Raw genomic sequence first — 16,137 nt, 5'->3', positions numbered from 1 at the left:
CAATGCTCGTACTATGTATAATGTTGTATTTAAGCTAAACGACAGACTCCAGTTGACCTCCCCTCACATACAAACAAGACCAGAAAAAAAGCATCGTATATAAGCTTATTGAGGTGTTCCATTTTCACACGTTGCTATAATCATTGTGCTTTTACTTTACTTTTACTCTGAATTTTGTGTGTAATAAATGAATGATGATGATGATGATGATCTGTCTTCACAGCAAAGCTTGTGAGTAAAATGTTAATATATAATATAATGTTATAAATAGATTAACTGACGGAAAGGATTTTTTAAAAACTGCAAAGATTTTCCACAATTAAACACAATCTGTGATTTGCAAATCAATGTGATGAGGCTGTCCACTGGAGACTAGATCTACTGCTGGAGAATCCTCTGCTTTCCTGGTTGTAGATCGACTGAAACAGTGTTTACACCTCACTGACTGTGATACCACTGGACAAAAATACTTCCCAGACGCAGAGATGAAACCCCACTGCTGTTTGTACTGGCCTGAATACTGTTGCTGTGTGTGAGCAGGTGCTGTTTGCTTGTGCCGAGGCCCTCTACGCTCACGGCTACAGTAACGAGGCGTGCCGGCTGGCTGTGGAGCTGGCCAGAGACCTGCTGGCCAACCCTCCAGACCTAAAGGTGGAGCAGCCACAGACTAAGGTAATCAGTGAACACAGTCTTCTCTTCTCTCCATCTGTTGTACAGTCACAGTCTCCAAACTCATCAGTCAGCATCTTGAACTGTGTAGTATGATATTGAGCCTTTCTGTTTTATATTAACTGTGTTACTGTGCCTATTTGTAACTGACCAACAAATATCAACTATACAAAAGGATAGAATCTGCTCATCACAAGTAAAGTTTTCACGTTCCATCATCATTATTTCCCTTGTTGTTGGATTTAGGGTAAGAAGAGCAAGGTGTCCACCAGCCGTCAGACGCAGGTAGCCACTAACACACTGTCGAAAGCCGCCTTCCTCCTCACTGTTCTCAGTGAACGGCTGGAGCTCCACAACCTGGCCTTCAGCACCGGCATGTTCTCCCTAGAACTCCAGAGACCACCGGCATCTACCAAAGCTCTGGAGGTCTGACACACACTCACGCATACACTCACACACACTCACACACACTCTGCACGGGTTTTTATTTGATCTGTTATCAAAGTACTTGTGCTATAAAACACTGTGGTTTTTCATTCTTTATTATCTAATGATATCCAGTTAATGCAAAGAAACTTACAGTGATACGTCCAAAAGTGCCCTCCAGGTTTTCAGTGGATTGTTTTAACTTGCGTGTCTGCCTGATTTGAGCACCATCACACAGCATCACACCTGATTAACAATTTGAATCTTTCATGGATTAAATGGCAATTACTAATTGAGCTTCTTTACCTTGGTACACATGGGTGAGCTGCTCCACAGTTGGCAACAGAGGAGAGATGACAGAAAATAAGAGATGGGGAATGATTGATGATTACTTGACCTGATAGTATTGTTTCAATGAAGAGTGAGTGTCCTGAACATCACTCTGAAAATGAGAGTTTGCCAAATGTTGTAAATTTAGTAGAATAAAAAGTTGTCATTTTGGAATGGGCTTATTCCTGTATAAGCTCCATGCATGTGTGTTGTGTATGGTATATCCAAATGATATTGTATAATAATGATAAGTATGTGGAGCGAACTGATGCTTGTGTGTGGGCTGACCAGGTGAAGCTGGCCTACCAGGAGTCAGAGGTGGTGGCTCTGTTGAAGAAGATTCCTCTGGGCCTGGTGGAGATGTCGGCCATCAGAGAGCGAGCCGAGCAGCTCAGAGACGGAAACTTCTGTGATTACAGACCTGTGCTGCCTCTCATGTTGGCCAGCTTCATCTTCGATGTGCTGTGTACCCCAGGTAAGTACCAAATATTGTTTTACCAGGCAACATTTTAAATAGAAGGATAAGATTGATTTTTTTCTTGGCCAGGTTCAATATCTGTCTGATAGTAAACGTCAAAGATGTAACATAAATACTGTATGTCCAACAAAAACAAATCAAGACCAGATACCTGAGATACCTTTATGTTGTTTATGTTTTTGCCTTTATTTGACAGTAGCGATACAGACAGGAAAAAAAGAGGAGAGGGGTCTAGCATGCGACACAGCTGGATTCAGACCAGTGATGTTGCCGTTACATGGTATATGTTTTAACCACGAGGCCTTGAAGGAATTATTCTGAATCTCTAAATGAAAATGTTTTAAATGGGAACTTCAAGAATTAACATCCTTTTCAATTTTATCCATATTGTTTGTGCAGTTGTGTCCCCAACGGGTTCCCGTCCACCAAGCCGCAACCGCAACAACGAGATGCCTGGTGATGAGGAGCTGGGCTTCGAGGCTGCCGTCGCTGCACTTGGTAAAGATATGATTTTGCTGATCCTTCATTTCTGCCTCAGTATCTGTTTTCCCCTCCTCACCACTTTTCTCTTTGTCTACACCTTATCCCTCTTCATGTCTCCCCCCTGTGTGACTGCAGGTATGAAGACCACAGTCAGTGAGGCAGAGCATCCTCTGCTGTGTGAAGGAACCAGACGGGTGAAGGGTGACCTGGCTCTGGCTCTCATGATCACCTACAAGGATGACCAGAGCAAGCTGAAGAAGGTAACCATCACTACTCTGATGTGAAGTGTGAAAAAGGTTCATCATATTGTTAAACTCAGAGAGAATGATCACCAACTCTGTAGCTTCCCTCAGCTCTGTCAAGCATCTCAGCATTTTTCAGCTCATTTCTCATGTTTTCAGTGAGAAAGCTCAGTGGGGTTCACTGCCCATTACCTGCTCAGACACAGTCAGAGACCAGCTGGTGGACATAGTGGAGCATTTAGCTGCTCAAGAGCCAGGTATTTTTTCAGGATCTCATGGCAACCAAACCATAATGTGTGGACAGAAACACAGCTCCAAATGATGTTAAAGCTCCATATTTTCCTCTTCTCCAGTGTTTTATTTGAAGTGTTGATCCATAAGAAGATATATTTGTGGTTTTAAGAACCAAAAACCATCTCAGTGTAGTTTTACATCTCCTCTCTTGAGCTTCTCTCTGGAGCTCTAGTAACAACAGGTCTGTGAGCCAATCAGAAGAGAGGAAGCTCTGAGCCTCTCTTCTGATTGGCTGACTGTTTTCTGAGTGATCCAATAAAAAGATTTCAGGTAAACACTCAGAGAAACCAAATCCTGCACGGTTGGATGGTGGGTCCAGGTGGGTGGAGCTTGGGGTGTGGCTAGGGTTGCCACCTTTTATGTGACTTTGTCTGCGTCTACATCTAATAATGAGGAAAATAATCAGGAAAAAGTACATATATACACACATATAATCTGTTAAGTAAAATAGAATGAATAAATAAAAGAACAAGAACAGTCATCATTGTAATCATTGTATTATAGGTTTACTAAAGTAATTAGTGTTTGTTTAGGATCAATAAAGAATCAATATATTGATATAAAATGGTGAGTATGAGATGTAAAATCAATAAAAAGGCAGAGCGTGAGGAGACTGATTATAGTTGTCATGTATAGTGCTGCTGTTTTTTCAGGCTGTGACACATATATTGCTGCTTCTGTGGTGCTGGCATTGTTTTCTCCAAGTACATGTTGTATGTTAGTGTGGTCACAGGCTACTACTCTCTCTCTCTCTCTCTCTCTCTCTCTCGCTCGCATCCTCAGATATTGGATAAGTTGTTGGACAGGGAGAGTCAGACCCATAAGCCTCAGACTTTGAGCTCCTTCTACTCCAGCAAGCCGGCAGCTGGCAGCCAGCGCAGCCCGTCCAAACATACCGCCCCCAGCCACAGCAGCGGAGTGAGCGGAGCCACTGGGGGGGTCTCCAAGCACGCCCCCTCATCTTCCTCTGCAACGACTGTGGCAGCCTCTTCCTCCAGCTCGTCCTCTGCTGTGACACTGGCTGGAGAAGAGGTGGCTCATCAGGCCGATCTGAACCCAGTACAGAACAGCACAGCAGGGGAGAGTACTGCAGAGACCAGGGAGCATGGTGAGAACCTACACCCCCAACCCAGCACCCCTTCTTTAGGCGCCGTGTCTTATGATACTGTTGAGGATCTACAGCAGTTTCAGGTTTAATAGTTATTAGACATTTACACTATACACTAATAGGTTTCTCTATGCTGCACATTCACCCTTTAGTTGAAAACATACATGTTGTTAGTTTTATAGTATTAAGTTCACCACAACATTTTTGAACATGTTTATTGCGCTGCCAGGAGACTCTTGATTGAGTGTGTGTTTGATTTTGATTAGTTGCATTTGCAGCAAATTTTACTTCGTGAAGTTGTGTTACAATGCTTTCCTATATTCTCTGAACCTTTGGGTGAGCTACTTTAAAGCAGCGGTGAGCTATTAGCTCGCGAGCTACCCTGCAGTAGAGAATCACTCTGTGGTAGCCCAGTATTCTTTGATGGAGATAGAACTCAGACTCTTTCCTCTCAGTATCAGATGGGCCTCCGTCATCAAATGACCAGCAGAATGAAACGGCTCCATTTAAGCTGGAGGCCACGGTGCCCAGTCGGCTGGCACTGGGGGCGCGCTGTGGATACAGCCAACGTTGCTGGGGCTCACCCGTGCGGCAGAAGAAGAAACACACAGGTACACACTTTGGCAATAATGTCTCTATTTTTTTATTGATCTGGTAGAGCATCAGAGAATACACAGCCTTTACTCTGTCACTACCTCCACTTACATCCACGGCATCATACAGGAAGTGTTTGAATCTGGGTCATATATGTGGTATTTCTGTACATCCAGCTTGTACCCAACAATGTGCCACATACTGAAACAGCTTCACATCAACACACATACTAATGATGTGAAACATGATGTGATGGTCGTGGTGTTTGGACAGGCATGGCGAGTATCGACAGCAGCGCTCCGGAGACGACCTCGGACAGTTCCCCCACCCTCAGTCGCCGGCCGCTCCGGGGGAGCTGGGCAGCAACATCTTGGGGGCGGGGCCAGGACAGTGACAGTATCAGCAGTTCATCATCTGATTCACTGGGTTCCTCCTCCTCCAGTGGCTCTCGCAGGGCAGGGGGCGGGGCCAGAGCCAAGAGCACTGACACCAGCAGGTAAACACGCCCTCCTCATCAGATCCCTGATACTATAAAGAGCTTATTTTAAAGAGCGTATGTGATGCTATGTCACAACAAAGCAGTCACGCCTCTGCCCCAAGAGGCTCAGAGCCTGCTCTCTCCTCATTGGCTCACCAAGATGTAAAAATACACTGAGATGGTTTTTGGATCTTAAAACCACTGATATATTTTCTTATGGATCAACACTTCAAATAAAACACAAGAGAAGAGGAAAATATGGAGCTTTAAACAGATATTACCTAAGCCAAAGCAAAACTGAGAGCAAAATGATGATCAGTGGTATACTGAGATACAAGCAGCAGATAACTGCATATGTCAGAGCGATCTTTCAAATTTGGATACAAATGCTAAACTTGGCACAAATCCTCCTTGGGTATTACTCTTTAGATAAAACACGTTGGCCACTTGAGAATTCAAGATGGCCGCCATTTCTAGCAAGTAAATGTTCTTTTTTCATCCACTATTTTCTCATATGAATGATCCAGGTGCCAAATATTACTCTCAAAAAAGCTCGCCAACTAGCCTAATGCTAGCCAGTTAACCTAGCAAGCTAATGTTAAGACAAGTAAACATTGTTGACCCTTCCAGAATTTTTGGTTCAACATTCATAATAAGTGGTTTACAAATACATTGTGTTTTATGCAGAATTTTCCACATTACATATTAGACACTGCACAAATAAAGCTCTGAGGAAATGTGAGAGTTGTGAATTTGACTTCCTCATAGTCTAAAACAGGATTAAATTACAAAATCATTTCAATCTGTCCCGTGGGTAAAGTTCTGTGTTACAAATCTGTCATGAAATGGCATAGAAAACATATAGTATTAGTCAGATTAGTGCGGCAGTTCTCTCCTGCAGTAATCTGACAAGGGGTATAATGGTGGAAATTCTTTAAATACCCATCAAACTGACTTTAATACTATCAATAAACTGTTGAATTTGATGTCCACATGTGTAAATCCCATTTGAAGAGAGGGCAAGAGAAAATAAAATCCCAACGTATTAGAGAACAGTGCAGGCAACAGTAAAAACGTGGGTCTGAGATGAGCTGAAGTTGAGCTGAGGAGCTCAGGTATCAGGTTTCCCTGATAACAAACCTGATTTATTCTGAACAACTGAATTCTAATAAACTTGTCGTACTTGTCTGTGTGTTCAGGTACAAAGGGAGACGTCCAGAGTGCCACGCCCCCCACGTGCCCAACCAGCCATCAGAGGCAGCAGCCCACTTTTACTTTGAGCTTGCCAAGACTGTTCTGATCAAAGCCGGTGGAAACTCCTCCACCTCCATTTTTACCCAGCCCTCAGCCAGCGGGGGCCACCAGGGGCCCCACAGAAACCTGCACCTGTGTGCCTTTGAGATTGGTCTGTATGCTCTTGGCCTCCACAACTTTGTCTCACCCAACTGGCTGTCCAGGACCTACTCGTCCCATGTGTCCTGGATCACTGGTGAGGAGGAGTGTGTGTGAGTGTGTGTGTGTGAGTGATAGAGGGAGTTAGACAGAAACATGCAAACCCAGATGTTCTAATCCACTGTCTTTTAACCTCTCAGGCCAGGCCATGGAGATCGGCAGCGCTGCCCTCAACATTTTGGTGGAGTGTTGGGATGGTCACCTCACCCCTCCAGAGGTGGCATCCCTCGCAGACCGAGCATCGCGGGCCAGGGACCCCAACATGGTTCGGGCAGCAGCAGAGCTGGCCCTGAGCTGCCTGCCTCATGCTCACGCCCTGAATCCTAATGAAATCCAGAGAGCCTTGGTGCAGTGCAAAGAGCAGGTACTGTGGGAGTGGGTTTACAGTTCAGAACAATTGAGCAACCTGTTGCAATGTACGTCAAATGTTGCTGAATGTGTTTGTAAGTGTACTTGGTTCCAACATGTCACGATAATTCCTTTTTTTAATTAAGACTAGATTTTTGTAGCACCACAATATGAACTTGAATTTAGTCCATTTTTATCTTTTAGTAATTTCAGAATTTGATTAAAATGCAATGATAAAATCCTAATTGCAGCTGAACTTCTATTAAACTGTTAGTCAGCTCAAATTTATGAAACTGAAATCTACTGCTAATGAAACCAATAATTTATTGTAGTAAATAAAGTCAAATGAATGATCCATTTTGATCTTCTTCACTTCCCTGTCTTCATCTATCCCCGTCTGTCCCTGTCTCCCTCCAGGACAATGTGATGCTAGAGAAGGCCTGCATGGCAGTAGAAGAAGCAGCCAAGGGTGGAGGTGTGTACCCTGAGGTTCTGTTTGAGGTGGCTCACCAGTGGTACTGGCTGTACGAGCAGTCAGTGGGCGGGGGCTCAGGCCAGCAGCGGGAAACCTCTGGGCGCTGCGGGGCAAACGGGGGTTCGGGCAGGAGGCCCCCTGAATCCAGCTGCGTGCTTGACAGCGGGGCGAACATGGAGTCGACGGGGGTGGCGACAGTCACAGCCTCGGTCACCGCAGCAGCCGTCGTACCCGTCATCTCTGTGGGCTCCACCATCTACCAGTCCCATACCATGCCTGGGCAGGCCATGGCTCACCCCCACAGCCAGGGCCTCCACCCTTATACCACCATCCAGGCCCATCTCCCCACCGTCTGCACCCCCCAGTACCTGGGACACCCTCTGCAGCATGTCCCCCGCCCCACCGTCTTCCCTGTATCTGGAGCTGCATATCCACAGGTCAGAACTGGTTTTCACACGGACACTGGGCTTTATGTGGAATTTCTTTTTATTAAGAAACAGAGAAGCTGGACAGTTTTAATGTTGTCTTTACATCTTGGAATGGCAGCTGGCAGACAGTGACATGGCCTGACACACATGAGCAATTTTCAAAATAAAAATAAATAAAAATAAAAACAAAAAAATAAATAATGATAAAATAAAAAAAGCTTACTTAAAACTTTCACTTGCCTCAAAAAAAAAAAAAATTATTTACTTGCCTTTCATGGCAAGAAAAGTGGCCTGGAAAAGTGGACAATACAAAGAGAAGAAAAACCACAAAATGTCAATATAAAATAATTAAAAAGAAGATAAATAATAGATAATAATATGATATGTACAATTAAACAAAAGTAGCAGGAGAAAAGGGAGATTCCACAGCACATCACGTCACTGTGATAGAAAAGCATCAAATCCCCAGAGTAGAGAAGCTGGAACCAGAGAAGATTTTATATTGATGCCTAAAAAATTGATTTAATGATTAATTGGTTTTCAGAGAGTTAACTTAAGTATCCGTTTAATCAACTACTACATTTCCCCTCTGCTGTTTCTCTATTCGGCAGATTTCTGTGTTTCCGGAACAGGTTTTCTTATGAACAAAGTGTTGCTTAGCTGAGGTGGAAAATCTGTCCAACAAATAAAGAGAAGATGTGATAATAGCTTGTGGACACAGTGTGTTACCGTACATTCATTACAGCTGAAATGATTACTTGATAATTGATAAGTCAGGCGTTTTCTGTGGATTAATCATTGAATTGAGAGAATAAGTGGCGCTAGGGGAAACACCCACAGTTTCGGGGTCTGTTACTCTCACTTATACACAGATGAATCTTTAAATCTGTTGGTGTCGTGATAGAAACATTGTTTGTTCCATACAAATCTTCTCACACTTCTTTCATTTTTCATGGTACAGTCGAGTGCAGGTCACTCAGCCTAACTGTTTGTGCACATGTGTGTGTTTGTGTGTGTGTGTTCCTCCTCAGGGAATGCACCCAGCCTTCATAGGGGCCCAATACCCATTCTCAGTGGCTGCTGGCCCCCAGCCACCAATGGCAGCCACAGCTGTGACCTTCCCTGGTGTCCCTGTACCGTCCATGACTCAGATCGCCGTCCATCCCTACCACACTGAGACCGGCCTGCCCCTCAGCACCACTGTAGCAGGTCAGGACTACACACTGTGTGTTAGCTGTCATCAGTGTTCTTCTAAATGTAAGCCACTTCAGATATACTACATTGGTAAGTGTTATAACACCACGGGATGAGTATGTTAGTCGGTGCTGAACCGTATGTTGTGCTTGTCATGATTGACAGTTGGCAGCGTCCACGCGGGCCCCACCATCCAGGCCATCCAGGGAGCATCACTACCCTCCCTCTCCTCCCAGCCAGGCTCACTGGTCAGCACGCCTTTCCCAGTAGAGGACGAGCAGCACAGCCAGCCAATCAGCCAGCAGGGCCTGCACTACCTGCACTCTGCCTACAGAGTTGGTGAGGAGTCTGTGACCTACGGTTCTGTTTTCCTCTAACCAGTGTGCACATAGTAGAGAGGGTTAACTGAACACATGTGATCTCTGTGTGAAGGCATGCTGGCGTTAGAGATGCTGGGCAGGAGGGCTCACAACGACCACCCCAACAACTTCTCCAGGAGCCCACCTTACACCGAGGACGTCAAGTGGCTGCTGGGACTGGCTGCGAGGCTGGGTGAGCTCACACACACATGAATGGACAGCAAAGGAGCCGGGACTTTAGTGGCTGATACAGGAATGTAATGGCTAGTTAACAGATTGTTTATGCATCTGGTTCATACTTGAGTGTGGCTGTGCAGCTAGCAGCGGACAGCTACAACAAGAATAGCAAAAGAAGAACTGATCAATCAATCAATCAATCAGACTTTATTTGCATACGTAATACAAAGTTCTTTACACAATAAAAGCAATAAAAAAACAACCCCTCACCCTCTCAAAAACTGTCCCCTCCCCCTTAACTGTCACTTCCTGTTTTCTCCATCTATATAACCAACCCTCTCCTTCCTCTTATTCCCCTCTGCGTGTCCGTCCTGTCAGGAGTCAACTACGTGTACCAGTTCTGTGTCGGAGCAGCAAAAGGCGTCCTCAGTCCGTTCGTCCTGCAGGAGATCATCATGGAGGCTCTGCAGAGGCTGAACCCCGCCCACATCCACGCTCACCTCCGAACACCTGCTTTCCACCAGCTCGTCCAGCGCTGCCAACAGGCCTACCTGCAGGTACGACACACCTGCAGCCTAGCCTGTATTTATAATGGAGCAACTGCCATTTCATTTAACTTGTTGCCTCTGACATTATATTTTTAATATGGGGAGGGGTTTATGTTAATGATGTGTGGTCCCTGCAACTCATTTCCAGTCCACACAGAAGCAGCTAGAGGATGCCAAGAGCAATTAACTTAAAGTATGTCACTGAAGGAAACATGTTTACAGCTGTAATCCTGAATAAGCCTGAATCTGAAATAGACTGCACTTATATAGCAACAACTCAAAGTGCAAGCCATATTCTCACACACACACACACACACACACACACCAGCTGGAGGAGCCAGGGATCAAACCACCAACCCTCTGATTAGTGGACGACCCGCTTTACCTCCTGAGCTACATTTGTCCCCGTCGCTTTCAAAATTCAAATTTATTTAAAAACAGCAAACAGCTGACCAGAGTGCTGCACAACATCAACAAAACAACAAAACAACAACCAAATGAGGGAGGCAGCTGATCTTGGCACACTACATAACACCAACACTAATGAGAATAAATATGTTTTGAGCAAAGAGTTGAAAGAGTGGATGGATACGGCAGTTCTGATTGACATGGGCAGGCTGTGGGCCATCTCTGGGCCATGACTGAGAAAGCACCTGAGGAGACCCCTGCCTGACAATCTGAGGGGCCTGTATGTAGTGTAGGAGGTTAAAAGGTCTGTAATGTAGGGGGGAGTTAATCCACTGAGGGCTTTAATAAACAGTAAAAACTTTTTCTAAGTCAGTTCTTGCTCTGGTGAAGGAAGATGATGTTTCTGTTCTTAATCCGGCCTACAGAGCTCTGATTGGCTCAGAAACAGCCGTCAGTGAGCACATCTGACCAATCTGAATCCAATCAGGGATGTGGGCAGCAATTCAGACTGGAACCAGAGACAGTCCACTTCAGACTGAACAGCTCAATAACTAAGAACCACATTTGTATCACACGACTCAAATACTCTTTAATCACAGGCATAAAAAGGATGTGCATGAGTGAACAGCTCTCATCAGATTGAATGGGCCGCCACGCTTTCTCCATTCTATAACTCATCAGTCTTGACTCATGCTGCTGTGTCTCAGTGCTGTTTGATCACCGTCACACCTCCCTCTCTGTCTCTGCAGTACATCCACCACCGGCTCATCCACCTGACACCTGCTGACTACGATGACTTCGTCAACATCATCCGCAGCGCTCGAGGTGCTTTCTGCCTGACGCCCGTGGGTATGATGCAGTTCAACGACGTGCTGCAGAACCTGAAGAGGGGCAAGCAGACCAAGGAGCTGTGGCAGCGCATTTCCCTGGAGATGGCAACCTTCTCTCCCTGAGCAGCACGCTGAGCGAGGGTGTGCTGGGCCCTGGCCTGGGCCTGGGCCTGGGCCTGGGCCTGGGCCTGGGCCTGGGTCTGGGTCTGGGTCTGGGTCTGGGCCGAGCTTGAGGAGTCCCATCTAGCACCTACTCGGCCTCCAGCATTTCTACTGCCACTGCACTGAGCCGGCCACATTTCTGCTGTCTGGCTCTGTCGGGGAGCCTCCTCCCTGTGATGTGGACTCAGCAAACACAGCACACAGGCAGTACAATCAGCTCCCGAACCCCCAACCCACAGAGACTTCCTTTTTTATGGGTGTTTGTAGGCCCAGAGCTCAGAGGAGGAGCCGGGTCACCTCCCTGCTCCCCTCTGTTCTTGACTGACTCCTCACTCTTGTTTTATCATGGTTCCTGTTTGTGTAACTGTGGAATTAAAGTGTACTCCTTCGTTTCTGCATCTAACTCGTCTCTTCCATTTCCCCTAAACTGAAGATATCGATGGGGATTTCTCACCCTCCATCCTCACTTCATTTCCAGTGTTTAGTAGTTTTGTTTAGCTTTGTTCTGAATGAATGAGTGTGAGTCATTTTCACGCTGCAACATTCCTGTCCAGAGTGGCAGCTGCTGTCACTGTGGATCTGAATCTTTGCAGGAGAAAAGGAAGATTTGCAAGGAATAAAAAAAAAATAAAAAATAAAAAAAAAAAAAAAGGTTTAATATGAGAAATTATATTGTCAGTACGGGTGAGGATTTTTCAGTATTTTGTTTAATCTTTTTTGATACTTTGTATAGAATATTGACATGTAAGCAGAGAGAAATGGGAAGAGAATGAGAGAGTGTTAAAGGTGCTGTTGTTGTGTGGGATTCATATTTACATTTCAGCCTGGCTGAGGAGTGACATGACCACAGCTCCAGACCAAAACCAGAGGCCGTCTAACCACTACTGGGCCAAGCCGGGTCACTAGGGGCTCTCCAGTTTCACTCAGTGTTAGAACATCTGGATCAGGCCTTTGCAATGACCTGTTAACAGGGCTGAGGATCTTTTTATTTTTTCAGAGTTCCTTAAAGCAACATGACGAGTAGCGTTTCTTTTTTTTTCCTATTAGGAGCTCCACACATTTTCACTATCAATCTCAAATTTCAATACTTTTTTTTTCTACATATAAATTTGTTTTTCTACAAAAGATATCACAAAACAACTCATTTGTCAAATTCGGTCTGTAATGCTGTCTAATCGCAACATCTGTACAAAATCGCAGCTAAAAGAAAACAACAGAATTAGGATTTACATCAGGTGGTCAGAAAAGGAGCATTCAGTGCCACTGGGTTTTGATCATCAGTCCATATCCAGCCTTTGTTTTAAGCATTCAAATCACTGACTAATTCAAATGCACAGACGGCAGTAGCTGATGTGGATGACAGTCCCAGACACTTCCCTTTTTTAACAGTGCAGGGAAACAGCTGTGTGTTTGCTCTCTCTCTCTCTCTCGGATGTGCTGATGTTAACCAGACCTGCATTTGCCAAACTGATCAGTTAGTCCTCGTCATTATCTCTCCAAGTTTATCTTCTTGTAAAACCAGATCCCTCCATTGGTCACGAGGGGCAGTAACAGAGCCGTTCTGGCCTCACAGCTGACATTTCTGCTCTGTGGTTAATGAGGACGGTTTGGTTTTACAAGGGAGAAAAGATGGTTGAGGTCTAAGCATTTGGTTTTTCAATGGGAAGCATGTTGGGCTGTCATACACACGCACACACACACACGCACACACACACACACAGTGAATAAGACGATGACTGTGTCTCATTTTCAGCCATGTTCAGAGTTCACATTTTACTGAATATGTGTTAGTGTATTGAAATGAGTCACAGGTGGTTTGGCTGTGGAGAGCCCTGCTTCACTGAGCCTCGTGACCCGGATCTGTCAGTGAGTGGCCCCCTTCCCTCAGTGTGGTTAGCTCATAGACCGTGGTGCTGTTACTTTAAGACATGTTGATGTTCCATCTCTGTCCTGGCAGCTGCTGTGGTTCTGAACCTGCCTCTCTGATTGGCTCTGGACCTCACAGGTGAAGTTGACTTAGTAGAAAATGTACTGTGATATTTTTGTATTCCTCAAAAAGTGTAGCTCGATTGAAAAGTTATATATGTGCTGATTGCAAAAGGTTCTAATTTAGAGTGAAATGAATAAATAAAAAGTTAAAAGCAATACTAAAAGTGTAGAGTTTACTTAATAAAGTTCATTAAAAACACTAACATGCTGTGACTGATGTGTGGGGTTCATTTATATCCAGTTTAAACCTGAGGCTGCAGCAGCCGCTCAGCAGTGACCACCAGGGGGCGCAGCAGCCTCTGTTATTAGATCATCAACAGTGGGGGGGGGGGCTCTGCTCTCAGCAACACAACTCACACCTCAGATGTTTTGATTTTCCACATTTCTATTCATCCTGGAGAGCTGTTTTCATCCAAGCAACAACCATCAATATGTCTGAGTAGGTCTGCAGTTATGCAGCACATGAATATATACAGGGTTTTTTTTTTTTTTAAGAACATCTTTCTTTGTCAGTAGCTCTACATTAATTTGATCCTGTAGAAATTCAGCATCATGTGAAATCAACAAGAAGCACATGGAGCTGAAGCAGAGATCCAGAGCTGAAGGAGTTTGCATGTTGTCGCCTGGTTTATGTCCCTGACTTTCACATCCTGGTTTGCTGAATGTGCATCATAATGCTACTGCACTGAGATGATGATTGCATGTCACGGAATAATTATCAAAACTCAAAGCTCTGCTATCTTGAGAAGATAATTATTCCATTACCTCGAGATATCGGGATAATTATCCAGAAACAATATTTGCGAGTGTGGCCTTTTTCAGATTCTGTACTTGGGACGACAATATCTAAATGATTTACCTGGAAATGTATTTGTAATAATACGGAAGCTGAGAAAGACCATACGCAAATATTTTTTTTATGTTGTGATCTTAAGATAACGAGATAATTATTTTGTGATCTTGAGATAATGGAATAATTATCTCTCGAAAACGAAGCTCCGTTATATCACGATAACGAGAATTATTCTGTTATCCGAGTAGCAAACACTGAACTGTAGATTAATTGAAATGGTTTCAATGAATTATTCCGACATATCTTGACACAACAGCTCATCTAACAGGATATAAAAATATTTGTGAGTATGGCCATTCTCAGCCTCCGTACTAAAACCTTTCACACCAGGTGTGTAAAATGCCAAAGGTAAATAACTGTTAGTTTTACATGAAGAAAATATAAAAAGAAAATAAATGATGTATAAATACAGACATTAACTGAATGGAGAGGATCAGCTGAGCAAACCACTGAAAGCTTTTCAATAAACTTACACTTCCGTGTTTGCTCCACACACTCCTCCCTCCTCACTGTCTCTTGTCACATTGTGCTTCAGTGGTACTAACAAGACAAGTCAATCAATCAATCACTCAATCATTAATCAATATCAGAGCTCTGCCCAAGACACAGGTAACCTTACTGACATGTTCTGGAAATGTAATAAATTAAAACATTATGGGCTCTGACCTTAACTAGCCATAGTCAACATACCTGACATCCCTCTCCCCAAAATATAAAATATAAAACTGGTCACGAACGCTGGTGACAAATGCATTGCTTTGTCATGGAAAAGTGAAGACCCTCCTCCTATCCCTATGCGGTTTAAAGAAATCTCCTCCTACATGGCATCAGAAAAAAAACATATATCTTTCTGTCTTTTAATCTGAAAAGAAATCCACATCGCAGTGATAAACACTGGGCTGATTTTAGTTGCTACATGGGTAATATTTCACAATCAGCTGTGGGCTGACAAGAAGATAAATTTTATACATGCACACGGACATCAGTGTATGCATGTATGTATAGTTTTATTTTTGTACCAATGTATGGAAATTGTATTAACCTTACTAAATGTTCCCCCATTCTCTTTCTCACTCCTCTGGACATCACTGGTACATCTATTCTGTACCTTTGTAATGTCTCCTGTATGGTGCTCTGTTGTGGTGACTGGCCTTAAGGGATTAATTTAACATGTTAAAATTTTTGAGCTCTTTTATTTAATTTAATTTAATTTTCTCTTTCTCTTTCATTATCTTTGATGTTCTACCCCTGTCTTTTCTCCGCTCCGTATTTTTGGAGAATTCAGAAAACAAGAGACTGCATCACAAAATAATGACCCTGATATCTCAATAAAACAAGCACGTTGAGGTTAGATTACTTTTATTTCTCCTGTGGTCTAGCAAGACATCTGAGCAGTCATCTTCAGCCATGTCCAGGCTCGTGTCAGATACAGTTTCACTGGGAGAGGAGTCAGAAAACAGCTGTCTGACTGGAGCCTGTGAGTTGGACATTTTCCGTTTGCCTCCGTGATCTTCCAGCCCACAGCCTCAGTCAGCAGATATCATGTTCACATTCTTTACTGCTGATGAAGTGGATGTAGATTCCCTTCATTTTATATGAAGATGTGAGAATACACAAATAAAAGTGTTTATTAATAACGCAACATATTCATTTGTGGCGCTATCCTGTCTTTCTCTGCTTTAATTAAATTATTATTTAAAAGCTCAAACTGTTGATCCACTGGCTCGGGATGTTCCTCGTCCTCTGTTCCACAAGCAAATGCATATCATGTGTGAGGCCCATCAAGCTGTTCTCTCTCTGCCATGTTGAAAA

The 16,137-nt window shown here is 44.0% G+C and overlaps 1 protein-coding gene across 5 annotated transcripts in view; it reads left to right on the top strand.

Annotated features, from left to right (window-relative positions):
- zswim8 (zinc finger, SWIM-type containing 8) overlaps positions 1–13,636 on the top strand; it is a 33,871-nt gene extending 20,235 nt beyond the window's left edge. Inside the window, exons 11-27 of one of the 5 annotated variants that reach the window (XM_087179145.1) lie at positions 541–672; positions 916–1,095; positions 1,717–1,900; positions 2,103–2,183; positions 2,303–2,401; positions 2,522–2,646; positions 3,706–4,030; positions 4,486–4,641; positions 4,898–5,120; positions 6,302–6,591; positions 6,695–6,918; positions 7,320–7,814; positions 8,837–9,062; positions 9,165–9,338; positions 9,432–9,551; positions 9,914–10,092; positions 11,241–13,636. In XM_087179145.1, the coding sequence (XP_087035271.1) occupies positions 541–672; positions 916–1,095; positions 1,717–1,900; positions 2,103–2,183; positions 2,303–2,401; positions 2,522–2,646; positions 3,706–4,030; positions 4,486–4,641; positions 4,898–5,120; positions 6,302–6,591; positions 6,695–6,918; positions 7,320–7,814; positions 8,837–9,062; positions 9,165–9,338; positions 9,432–9,551; positions 9,914–10,092; positions 11,241–11,444 (3,417 nt within the window). In that variant the 3' untranslated portion in view covers positions 11,445–13,636. Of the gene's footprint in view, positions 1–540; positions 673–915; positions 1,096–1,716; positions 1,901–2,099; positions 2,184–2,302; positions 2,402–2,521; positions 2,647–3,705; positions 4,031–4,485; positions 4,642–4,897; positions 5,121–6,301; positions 6,592–6,694; positions 6,919–7,319; positions 7,815–8,836; positions 9,063–9,164; positions 9,339–9,431; positions 9,552–9,913; positions 10,093–11,240 lie in introns of all 5 variants that reach the window. The other 4 variants (XM_023425733.2, XM_087179144.1, XM_087179146.1 and 1 more) reach the window with 4 other exon arrangements.
- The last annotated feature ends 2,501 nt before the right edge of the window (positions 13,637–16,137 follow it).

Source organism: Seriola lalandi, unplaced genomic scaffold, assembly GCF_002814215.2.
Source record: "Seriola lalandi dorsalis isolate HSWRI2012SDOR001 ecotype SW California unplaced genomic scaffold, Sedor1 jcf7180002054795, whole genome shotgun sequence".
Classification (NCBI taxonomy): domain Eukaryota; kingdom Metazoa; phylum Chordata; class Actinopteri; order Carangiformes; family Carangidae; genus Seriola; species Seriola lalandi.
This window is presented reverse-complemented; position numbering and strand designations above follow the sequence as displayed.